This window comes from Peromyscus eremicus, chromosome 20 (genome assembly GCF_949786415.1).
Source record: "Peromyscus eremicus chromosome 20, PerEre_H2_v1, whole genome shotgun sequence".
In the NCBI taxonomy this organism is placed as follows: domain Eukaryota; kingdom Metazoa; phylum Chordata; class Mammalia; order Rodentia; family Cricetidae; genus Peromyscus; species Peromyscus eremicus.
In genome coordinates, this window is record NC_081436.1 from 63,180,437 (window position 1) to 63,193,630 (window position 13,194).

Below are 13,194 nucleotides of genomic sequence, written 5' to 3' on the forward strand. Positions count from 1 at the left end.
GTGTGACGAAACCACCCTGATCAAGGTCACTGGTGCTAAGGAAAATGCAGACTTTCAGCTCTGCACCATCCACCTCCGTCAGCAGCCTCCTCTTCCTTCCTTGGGCCCTTGCAGATCTCTCTCCCGTCTGCTCTCTCATCCTCAGCCACCCCGTGAGTCCTTCCCCTTCTCTCTGACTACCTACCCTCGTAGTGCTCAGAGTTAGCACATGGTTTTCTTTTCTTCCCCATCTCCACTGACAACCACCCACAAGTGGGTGCCTAGGACTTTCCTGACTCCATTCTTGTGCTCCTAAGTACTAACCTAAGTGACACTAAACTGACCACGTCTGTAATCAAGCTCTGATCACACCCACAGTCTACACACAGCCCTTCTCATTTCAGTTAATGGCAACCATATCCCACCAGCACGTCAGAATCATTCTTGATGCTTCTATTTCAATCCCTATTTCTAACAGCAGGGAACCCCATTGGCTTTCTGTAAAAGCATGCCAAGATTCTGACCATGTTTACCACTCTCACCGATACCAGGGCCTCTAGTGTGGATACCCATAATAACTGAAAGAGGTTCCTGACTGCTTTCTCTCAATCTTACTTCAACAAAACAGCCAATGATCTAAACACTTAAGTCTCATAAGCATTCTGCTTAAACGGCTCCCAAGTTTCTCATTTCACTCAGTTACACTCACGCTCTCCCAGGAGCTCACAAGGCGCTGAACCATACACTTCTCCTCTTCTAATCTCACCCTCACCCACTGCTGTGGGCTCACCCTGTCCTCTGCTTGCTCTCTCTAGGCCAGGCACTCTGCTGGCTGTGGCTGACTGTGTGCTGGGTCTGGGACGCACTTCCTCCAGCAGCTGACGCTCTTAAATGAACTGCCTTGTTGCTTTCAAGTTCACATTCCGATTCCAGGCTCTTGAAAAGGCTTCCCTCCAACTCACTCTCCAGAATCCACTCTCCCTGTCTCAAGGCCCTGCCACTGCACACCTCTCTCATTGGGCTGATCTTCTACTGTACCCATGGAGCTTCTTTGCTCCGGCCTCTCCCATTCAGTGCCTGTGAGAATGGAATGTCAAGCAGGGGTTCCCCCCTTTTCCTCACCATTTCCCCATCCCTAGGACAGACCTGACATCTAGTAAGCACTTGAATGCATGACCCGGGAAGAGCAAGCCAAACAAATATGAGCAGACACTGTGCTATTCTTAATTTTACCTTCAAATGTGTGGGTTGTGGCTACTATCATTCACACTTACTATGCCTTAGATAAAATTTTCTGAAATACATGTGTAGGCTTGAGATTTTATTCTGTATAACTTAATTTTACTCTCCAATTTTATTATACTTTTTTTTTAAACAAACATGTTTGGGCAAAGTAAGCATCCTATCTAATATTACTTGAAATATTATAAAAAATCAGCAAGGTCTGTCTGAACTAATGAGTTTTTAGTCATATGTAGATACAAGAAATATATTTTTAAAAGTCCTAAACAAATGTATGAAAATTGGTACTATTATTTTATATTGTAACTTAATTTTATGATTATAAAATATATAAATCTATTCCAGAAAATTAAAGTAGAGAAATGTTGTGGGATATCTGTACACTGTGTGTAGGTGTATTGTTGTGACTGGTGTAATAAAAATCTGAACGAACAGCCAGTAGCTAGACAGAAGGTATAGGTAGGATTTCTGGGAAGAGAGAGAGAGGAGGAGAAGGAGGAATCTAGGCTCATGAGAGAGATGTGAGGAGACATGGAGCAAGTAGGATGGATGGTATATAACGGAATATAGATTAATAGAAATGGGTTAATATAAGTTATAAGAGCTAGTTAAAAACAAGCCTAAGTTAAGGCCAAACTTTCATAATTAACAATAAGTCTCCATGTTGTTATTTGCTGGCAGTCCAAAGGAAAATCTATCTACATATGGTATTCAATGGAGGCTCGAATATCCAAACATAGGGCCTGAGAAAGCTAAGAAAAGTTTGGGACAAGGAGCTGGATGTAGCTTCCTAGCCCTGCAGTCTCTCAGGCAGGTGCTCAGAGGACAGAGATGCTGCTCCTGGCCACTGCCTGTGGGCTTGAGCCAGACAGCACCATGTGCCAGGACCATGAGCTAAGCTGAACCACACAGCAGCTGACATGGTAGTTTAAGACTTGTCTTATGTGGTCAGAAAATGCTGCAGGCACTTAATAAAGCTAGGTCCAGACATAGAAAACCTCTAAGAAGGTACAGTATGTTTAAAAATGTGCTTAGTTGCTAAAGAAAGAAAAAAAATGGGTATAGACAATCATAGGAAAAAAACAGTTTAAAGATAATATAATAAAGTTTTTAAAAATAGAGTAAAGTAATATAAAAAGAAGCCACACAAAGATGGGAAATACATAGTGTGTCTGGATCCTGTATGGTGCTTTGTTGACTTTGAATTTTTTGAATGCTAATGAACAGAAAACTGAGACACATTGGATTGTGGAAACTGCTAAATTAAATCAACCTATATATTTTAAGAATGTCTTGGGGTTGGGGATTTAGCTCAGTGGTGGAGCGCTTGCCTAGCAAGCACAAGGCCCTCAGCTCCGGGGGTGGGGTGGTGGGGAGAATGTCTTAATGGAAATGGAAGTCAGAAAATGTGTTGGGGGAGAGGTTAGGCCTTTGTTTTCACAGGAAACAAAAAGTTATGGTTCTCTTAAAAATTAATGAAGATCAAATTTGATTAGGGGAAATCTCCTGAAAATCTTAACTACAAACATAAAAAAGAAACCAAGAAAGACTACAGGACAGGTGGTGTATATGCTGATCCCTCCACATGGGAACAGCTCTGAGACTGGATGAGACATGGTAAATCTTGTTGGCTACAGAGTCCTCATGACTTATTATTACATGCCATCCTTTCATATGGCATAGATAAGGTTTGGTTATACAGTCCAAATAAACTTATAAAGTTAACAGATGCGTTTTACCTGATCAAACATAGAACAATCACCTTTAACTGACTTGTGCACACTGCACATTCCATACTTGTGTTAATGGAGATATGTATGTTACCTTTAAAAGTTTATGTGTTTTCAGAAAAAAAGGGCCAGACACCAATAAAGACAAGTAGCCCAGGTGATCTAGCCTCTCAGAATGCCTCTGTTGCAGTTCCCTCAAAATTCTGCATCTAGAACAACTTCAAAGCTGCTACCTGAGATGGTTCAGCCTCACAGACTTCTCCAGCCAGGACTTCAGATAAGTCCTGCATTTTCCCATCACACAGAGACTGGACAACAATTGACACAACTAGTTTTCCCAGGACTTGAGCATTATCCCAATTCTCTCAGAGTCCCCTAAAGATGCCATCTCCCCCAGACTGCAGGAAGTAATTTTAAGAATATGATGCCCACATTCCCAAGAGGTGGGGTGGGTAGTTTTTGGTTGTTCAGCTGGTTATGAATGTTTGTCATCACTTAAGGGGGTTGGTAGCTAATTATTACTGGTCATGGTAAGGGAGGAAACTAAGCAAGGGAGGTTAGATTCAAAAATCTCTTTCTAAATAGAAAAAGGAGACTATGTAAAGGATAGGAAAAAAAAGCGTAGATTACTGAATCTACTTTTAACCAAAAAGCAACTATTAATCTCAAATATTTTACACTGGTATGGATTTTTTTATATTGATACAAATTTAAGGTTATTTTTGTTAGAACATACTCTACATATGTTTCTACTCTTGTTTAAGATTATTTTTGTATATTGATACAAATTTAAGGTTATTTTTGTTATACTGTATATATGTTTATAATCTTGTTTAAGGTATTGTACCTATGCAGCTCATTTAAAAATGTAATGTATCACTAAGAAATACAGGTTAGTAGTTAGTCATGATAATAATCAAACTTGTAGTCATGTTATATATGCTTTCAAGGTTAAACAGATATATTTTAGATATATAGGTGGTCTTCAAACACTTCAGAGACCCACAGAATATGGCATTTAAGATGTTTTAATAACTTAAGACTTTTCATGATAGTAAGACATGTCTGCTCCTGGCAGCACCAATTTATGTCAAAAAAAAGGATGATGGGTATCAAAGAACCTCCATATGGAGTGTGCTCTCATTGTGACAAAATTAGCCATTGGGCAAGAAACTGCCTGTGTCTTGACTGCTGACACTATGCTGTTCAAACTGGACAAGCAGGACACAAAAGAAAGCAACTGCCAAACTTTGCCAAGACAAGATAGGACAGTCCTTCAAAATTCCTGCTTCACAGAAAAGTCTGTCAGATATGCTAGGCCCACAGGCCAAAGATGGATGCCCCAACATTGCAGAGGAACCTTGGGTGACTGTCCAGGCAGCCAGCTGTCTCTGTCTTTTCTATAGCTTTGGAAGTTGTTTGTGCTGCTGCACTTCCTGTTTACTCAGATAATATTATTTCCTTCTCAGGTCCCTAATGTAGTTGAAGACAAGATAGTTATAGTTACAGTTTTCCTTGTCAGCAAATTCAGAAAAGAAACTCACAAAAGAGGTGTAAAATATATAGGGTTGGGAGACATAAAAGCTTAAGTTGTTTATCTAAGAAAATTTTTTGAGGTCTAAAAAGATAGTTTTGGGTTGGTAATAAAAGTTAGAATAAAAATAAATTAGGTAGAAAACTTTAGACTCACCAAGATAAATAGATAATGGAACATTTTCTCTGAATTTGCCAAATACTAATGGTATGAACATTGTAAATATATTTCTTACTTGATAATTGTTTTTTATTGTATATAGTTTTACTATGTTAGAGTTAAAACCTTTCCTATCTATTTAGACAAAGAGAGGGAAATGTTGTGGGATATCTGTACACTATGTGAAGGTATATTGCTGTGATTGAGGTAATAAAAAGCTGAACGGTGAACAGCTAGGCAGGAGGTATAGGTGGGATTTCTGGGCAGAGAGAGAAAGGAAGAGAAGGAATCTAGGTGCATGAGAGAGACACAAGGAGACAAGGAGGAAGCAGGATGGGTGGTACGTGACAGAATGTATATTAATAGAAATGGGCTAATATAAAAGAGCTAGTTAAAAACAAGTCTAAGCTAAGGCCAAGTTTTCATAATTAATGTAAGTCTCTGTGTTGTTATTTGTGAGTTGGCAGCCCAAAGAAAAATCTGTCCACACAGAAATTATTAAATAAGCACTGAAAAACCCACATCTATTACTAATGTTGAAATTTTTCTTTCTCTTCCAGTGTTGTCTAAAAATATATTGGTGTCTATTTTCACAGACGGAACATATATTCAGCATCATAACAGGCTTGCTTTACTCTACATTAGATTATATGCTTCTTCCAGTCCACAGCAGCCATTAACACCTATATCCTGTGATACAACATTTTTGATATATTTGATAAGCATTTGTACTCTCAATATTATGTCACTATAACTAACAATGAAATAAACATCTCTATGTATATCCTTGTGTACTGTTTTCATTATTTTCTGAACTCAAACTCTTCAAAGTGGAATTTCTAATCCAGTGGTTCTCAACCTTCCTAATGCTGTGACCTGTTAACACAGTTCTTCCTGTTGTAGTGACACCCAAACCATAAAATTATTTTTGTTGCTACTTCATATCTATAATTTTGCTACTGTTATGAATCATAATGTAAGTATCAGTTATATAGGATATCTGATATGTGACCCCTGTGAAAGGGTCATTTGACCCTCAGGTTGAAAACCACTATCCTAAACCAAAGTTTTTAATATGTAGAAAGTGTGTTCAAAAAAATTGTATCAATTACATTTCTATGACAACTGAATATGATGAAATACTACTGTTAATTTGATAGGTACTATCTTATTTATGCTCTCTCTTCCTATAGTTTCTGTTCATGTCTTTCTTGCCATTTTTGTTTTTGGAGTAGGGGGTATCTTTACATTACGTCTACTGAATTATATGATTATTTTAAGTTAAGGATATTATTTGCATGGCTTATGTTTTTATTTTTTTATTTCCTTTTCTGGGGCGAATGCTCATTTTTGGTTCATGTATGCAGGTTAGAGGATAACTTTCAGGAACTGGTTCTCCCTTTCTACCATGTGAGTTGTGGGGATGGACTCAGGTCATCAGATTTGGTGGCATAAACTTCTACCTGGGAGCCATCTTGCTATCCCCTCCATACCTTATTCTTGAGACAGGGTCTGTCACTGAACCTGGGGCTTGCCATTTGGGCTAGCTGGCCAGCCAGAGGCCCCTGAGGTTTGCCTGTCTCCAGTCTTTCAGCACTGTATTTGAGACCCGTGGTGCTGTGCTTGGCTTCTGTGTCACGCTGTGCTCAGGTCCTCATGCTTGTACGGCCAGCGCTTTACCCTGAGCACCTCCCCAGCCTCCTTGATTCATGTTTTTAAAGTCTGATGGTCGGGCTTGTATGTTTAGATTTATTGTCAGTTTAACTGAAAAGTCTAGTTATTGACAAAGTTGTTATGTGGATTTAGAGATACTAGCTTGCATTTTATACTACAAATAATGGCATCATTCTGAGGAGCATATCTTAGCTTGAAAATAAGTTTCCTGAACTTAGCATAGAACCGGAAGACTCAAGAAAGATGGTATTATTATCTATATATGCTGGAGGAATAATTTAACAACTAGATCTTACTAGTTGTGTTACTTGTGGATAATGTTATAGTTAACCGCTGCACTGCTGCTAGGCAAACAGACCCACCTGTTGGTGCTGGCTAAAACAGGTCCTGCTTTTCCTTCTGGGGCTACCGTGATAAAGACTGTGCCGCACTGATGGGCAATGTCCACGTACACATATCCGAAGCCAGTGAGGAACACAACCTGCCAAAAGAATGTTCCAGATCTGATTAAAAAGAAATAAGAACAGTGTTGAAATGGCTGATGTCAAGTCCTCCAGTTCTGATTCAACACTGCACATACTTTCTAACCATGTGTATAGGCTATCTGGTTGACTTGGAAAAAAAAAATCAAATCCAGATTTTTCAATATCCAGGCTGTAAGGTTCATAGGAGAAAAATGATGGATGATGGAGCATGAGTGTGTCTTCATTCTCTGCTTTTTGGAATTGGCACTAGCCCCTTGTGGGCTGGAGGCCAGCTATGGGGCCAGCTTTATATGTGCATATGAATTGCTGTGGGGAAAAAAACCTTACAACTCAGGACTCTAAACGCAATGTGCAAACCTTTTCAGGTGCCTGCTTGTTGACTTACTATTACAGGGACATGTAGAACACAAAAATGAACTCTCTCCAGAGCTAGCAGTAAGACCCCCAAAGACCCTCACATGACCAGAAACTTCATGTAAGTTAATTTGCTTATCAAAATTAATTGTTCAACCATGAGAAAGTGTACTAAAAGCTAAAAAATAAGAGCCTCTACTATCTCAGAAGCCAGATGCCAGGCCAGCAGAACAGATGGCCTTTCAGCATTAAATACCAAGGATGCCTAAATGGATAAATAGTTGAAAACAGACCAGAGCTATGCGAAAAACAACTCCAAGAACATCATGTTCACAGCTAAGATTACCTGAGGGCAGAGGCAAGAGCCTCCTTGTGCTTGAGTGCTGAGTCTCGTGACTGGCAATAGCACCTAGGTCCACGCCAGTAAGCGAAGAGCAGACTGACAACCCCGGATGAGGAAATAAGCTAGTTGCTTGTCTGACAAGCAGTGAACGCATTCTAATAGTGGCACACAAAGGCACCAGGGAGTGTTTACACAGACCACAGAAAGAGGTGCAGACTCACACTCGGAAGCAATGTCAAGGTTACTGAGACTCTTTCTTTACAGTGGCTCTTCCCTCAGAAATCCTGACCCTCCGAAGCTTCCAGGGCACCTGGATGTCACCCTGCCTCCTCTTCCTCCCCACTGTGACTGGCTACTCTTATAGTCTTGGCCCTCACTGCATTCACCTTGACTCCTGGGTTCTCTGTGCCTAGAACATCCCCAACCCCTTTTCAAAACCTGTACATCTTCAACACAGTTTAAGGGAAGTCTTATTCTATGGGATTATTATTTCTATTCCCCTCCTCAGCTCCACGTTCTAAAAGCAGTTAAACATACTTCTGCTTGATCACAAAGTTTCTCATGTGTGCATCACAGTTACCTATTTCCAGATCTGACTCAATCACATTTCTAAACTTCCTGACAGCAAGACAAAGTCAGTTTGCTGTGCTTGTGTATCTTGAATTTGCTCTAATTGTTCAACATAAGAATTAAATTATCATAAAAATTAATGTCTCATCTTATAAATCTAAACTAAATGAATTCTCAAAGAAATATTCCCAGTTATAAAAGCCACTTCGTGGCTGGACAGATAGATGCCCAGCAGGTCAAGGTGCTTGCTGTCAAGTCCAATGACCTGAGTTTGACCCCTGGGATCCACGTGATGGAAGGAGAGTCTCTATTACTGCAAGCTGCCTTGTGTACAGACATGCACTAAATAAATAAATGGAATTTAAAAGAAAATTAAAGGCATCCTTTGTATGAAAGCTTTTCTGCTATTTAAAATCATCCTTTGTATGGTATTTTCTCCCAGGTTGACAGGTCTGGGATGACTAACTTGGTGTAACCTATAAAGCTCTCTGCTTCCATCTATATTCTGTTTTCTCAGGGATGAACTGTTTTGTCCATGACTTGCCTCATGCCTTGAGGAAGGAAATGAAATGATCAGAACAGGGAAGTATTTAGTGTTCAGCTCATCCTCAGAGTAATCTCCAGGCATTATGAAGTAAAGATGTTTAAATAGTCTAAGCTAATAAAGACAAGGCTGGCTGATGGTTTGTATTAAGTGCCCAAGGGACTTTTGATAGTAAGAAAATGAACCTAAACTTTCAAGGTACTTCTGACCAAAGAGTCTGGACTTTGAAGAGAGATTCTGTGGTCTATGTCCCTTTCTTTCTACACTGAGAATTAAAGAAAAAGATTTTGACCCATAACACCTCTCTTTGCCGCTTTCTGTAGTCAGGGCAACAAGCCACAACTTCAAAGCTTTGTACAGTGTAGGAGGACTGGTCAGGGATTAGGTACCTGTGGTGCTTGGAAGGAGAACTGCTCCCTTAGACTCTTATGTTTGAGTCCTTGGTCGCCAGTTGATGGAACTGTTTAGGAAGGATTAGGAGGTGTGTCCTTATTGGAGGAGGTGTGTCACTGGGGGTGGGCTCTGAGGTTTCAAAAGACTTGGCCATTCCCAGTCTGCTCTCGCTGCTTCCTACTTGCAGATCAAGATGTGAGCTCTCAGCTATTCCTGCCACCATGCCTTTGCTATGTCATCATGGACTCTAACTCTCTGAAACCATAGGCAAATTAAACATTTTCTTTTATAAGTTGCCTTGGTCATGGTGTTTTGTCACAGCAAAAGAAAACAAACAAACAAACCAAACTAAGACAATACCCAAGAGATTTAGGGACCAATACCCAAGTTGCCAGAAATTTCGAGGAGATTTTTGTTTGCCTCTGATGGTACTGTCATTTAATCTCTTTATTCAGTCTTTGGAATTACGTAGAGAAGCTACTAAGAATCAGTTATGAGAGACGATAAGATCATACCTTCCTGGTGCTCCATGTCTAGGTCTCCCAGTACAGAGCACGATTTACACCCATTCTTGCAAATCGGCACAGCCATATCGTCCATCAGCTTTGGCCAATAGGCTGAAGGCAAAACTGATACACGTTACCACTGATGAAATCATGGGAGCCGCTTCCTCCCTTGTCTGCAGACTGAAACCAAGGCACAACCTACCTTAGACTGCTGACACACACATTCGCAATAGAGGTAGGGTCTTAACAAAACCCCGAAAGATGAGGCCCTGGCTTAATGGTCAAGAAGTTAAAGTGGACAGTAAAAGCTACAAAAATGGAAGTTATCAAAGAAGTGTCAAAGAAAGTACTTAGGAGACAAACCATAAAGCCAGGGCAGACGATGGAGACGTAAGAACACACTGACAGCATGATTGGCCATTGCTGGCTATGTCTAGTAATGAATGAGAAAGAATGGCCAGGCTGTGAGGACAAATGAAAGAACACATCTAGAAATTCTGTACTTACAAAATAAAAGTGTTCTTACGATTATTGGTAGTCTCCATGTCTGCATTCCCTTTAACTGGAATGTCAAAATCCTAACCAACTTCCCTATTAGAAGGTTACCAAGAAAGTCCTCACTCTCTGGCATGAAAAATGACAGTAAATAAATACCTGTGGCCGTCAGTTATTTGGTTTGTTCTTTTTCTACACATGGAATAAATAATAGCTCTACACACTCACTAAATCACAAATGATTTACTGTCTCTGAGTAATGCTGCCTATTATGCTAGGACTGACGGCTACGTGTTGTGGAATATTACCTTAACTATGTAAAGGTGTGTTGCATTTGTTTATGTTGCATTTGTCTAATTATGTAAAGATGTGTTGCTGTTTCACCTTGCCTGCCTAAGGCACTTGATTGGTCTAATAAAAAGCTGAATGGCCAATAGCTAGGCAGGAGAGGGATAGAGATAGTAGAGGATAATCTCTCTGGTGGGCAGAAAGATTAAGTAGGAGGAGGAATCTAGGCTGGGGAATAAGAAGAGAGGGGGAGAATGAGGGAGACACCTGGGACCAGCCAGGCACTAGAAGCAGTGAAAGCAGGACATACAGAAAGGAAAAAAGTCCTGAGGCAAAATGTCAATGAAGAGACACAGGTTAAATTAAATTATAAGAGCTGGTGGGACAAGCATAAGCTAAGGCCAAGCATTCATAACTAATAAGAAGTCTCCACATCATGATTTGGGAGCTGGCTGGTGGCCCAAAAGAAAGCCTGCTACAGCTACCCATGATCCTGCAAGTAGGTTCTCACCAGACAATGGATATTTTGCTGGGGTTGATGGCTACCCATGACCCAAGAAGTCAATGTCAGACAATGGATTTACCAGTACCTTCTTCTTGGACCTCCTAGACTCCAGAACATGAGAAATAAATCTATTAGGAGCTTCCCAGTCCACAGTATTTTTTACAGTCCAAGTAGACTAATATTAACCCCCAGCAAGACGTGAAGTCTGAGGGCCTCTGAATGAAGGTGGTCAGCACACAGGCTGGAACTGATGGGAGATAGCACATTACTGGTTAAAACTTTCTAACTGTTGAAGTAACTAAAAATTCAGCTTAAATGCTATACCTTTCTCTAAGACCTGCCTTCAGCACAGAAGGACTTAGGGAAGAATGAAAGCAAAGAGACAGGCCTTGGAAAGGATCAAGATTACAGTCACTGCCTAGTGGGACTCAGGTAACAAGTCAGCTGAGCTTTGGAGAAGTCCAGGCTAAGTGGAACCTGTTATCTGAGTGCCAACCGAAGTTTCACATAGTCAACGAAGATCCCCTAAGGGTTGACCAGATACCCGAAGAGTTCTGAGGTGCTCTGCTCCCAGGAGGGACAGGGCTTAAAGACTGTTCCTTGTTTCAGGTACAACTCCTCAGGATGTTCCCAGAGAAACTTCAGAGTTGGTATGGGTAAATGGCTGCAACATGTCTCTTATTTCCCCCCTTTCCAAATTAGAGATGTTATTCTGTTCTGTAGAATAGCAGGGAGAGGTAGTAGTTAAATTCTCAGGTCTAGAATATGTAGATCCAGCACCACTGTGAAACAGTGAACTTCAATTTTGATGTAATGAGTGGGTAGAGCTTTAATTTGTTTCTTGTGTGAAAAAAAGATTCCGAATGATGGATGGCCAAGCAGACTTTTCTTGAGGGGAGTAGGGAGGCAGTGGTTTGTTACCACAGAGTAACCTTTTCAAGAACAACGCCATCGTTTAGTCCTAGCTTACATTTTCCACTGCACACTAGTACACGCTTGTGTGGAATGGTTGAGGTAGTTGTGATGGGCAATCCTGATTGTCACTCTGACAGGGTTTAGTATCAGAGACACTCCTGGGGTTTCCAGAGAGGGTTGAGTAACGGGAGACCTGCCTGATGTGGGGTATCATTGTTCCAGGGGATAGGGTCCTGGGCTGAAAGAAAGAGAAATGGGACAAAGGGAACTGAGCACCAGCATACTCTCTCTGTGACTGCAGACACACTCTGCTGCTCTGCTTTGTTGTTAGGGTTTTTTCCTCTTTTGGGGGCCCGCCACCCAGCTCCCAAATAAATCATACACAGAGGCTTATTCATTATAAATGTTCGGCCTTGGCTTGCCTTGTTTCTTGCCAGCTTTTCTTAAATTATCCTGTCTTTTGCCTCAGGGATTTTCCTGTTCTCTTACTTCTGTAAATCTTACTCTTACTTTGTGGCTTGCTGTGTAGCTGGGTGGCTGGCCCCTGGAGTCCTCCTCCTTCCCTGGCTGCTTCTTTTCTTCCCTTTCCAGATTTCTCCTTCTATTTATACTCTCTGCCTGGCAGCCCCACCCATACTTTCTCCTGCCTTAACTATTGGCCATTCAGTTCTTTATTAGACCATCAGCTATTTTAGGCAGGCAAAGTAACACAGCTTCACAGAGTTAAACAAATGCAACATAAACAAAAGTAACACACCTTGAAATCATATTTTACAACACTGCCTTCCCTGCCAGGGCAGCCCACAAGCCAGAGGAACCCCTGTCACACCAGGCTTCTTCTTGTCGGAGATTTAGTGACTGCAAAGGGACCGGTGACTGGCAGAGCAAACACAGTCAGGAGCTGCCGCGTGTTGTGTCATGTGAGTCTGCATTACAGAACTTCACCGAGCACGTCCTTCCTGCTGTCGAGAAGAACAGCACGGGCCTTCCTCTTACCACCATCACCAATAATAAACATGTAATATAACTTGGGCCTTTCTGGTCATTCAGCCATGTTCATCAAAATGATTATCACATTTATATTTAGCAAGCAGTATTTTAAAATTATACCAATTTAACTTTCCCATGCAGATCAGTTCTGTGGTGATACACAGGCAGACATTCCTTGTGTACCCCCTAGAAACCCATGAGAGGATCTGGGGGTACCAGAAGGGATTTATAAAGCAATTTTAGTATGGTAGTCACACTAAAATAAAAGTTCTTCCTGTCAGTGAAATTTTTTATGCTGTCTCCTCCTCCAATCTTTCCCAATCCCCGCAACTGGTCCCCAGTTCCCATTACCATACATCCTGCCGGCCTGACTTCCTGTTGCAACTTATTTCCTACCCGAGTGCTCCTGCATCACCTCAAATTTTCATGTTTTTTCCCTTAGGTGGAAGAGTTTAGGCATCCTTATCTTTTATTCCCAGCCTATTCTA

General features: G+C 41.0%; 1 protein-coding gene across 1 annotated transcript in view; it reads right to left on the minus strand.

Moving 5' to 3' along the window:
• Positions 1-13,194, minus strand: part of Vps13b (vacuolar protein sorting 13 homolog B) — a 601,468-nt gene that overhangs the window by 21,295 nt on the left and 566,979 nt on the right. Inside the window, exon 55 of the mRNA XM_059247261.1 lies at positions 6,681-6,799. Coding sequence (XP_059103244.1) covers positions 6,681-6,799 — 119 coding nt within the window. The remainder of the gene's footprint in view (positions 1-6,680; positions 6,800-13,194) is intronic.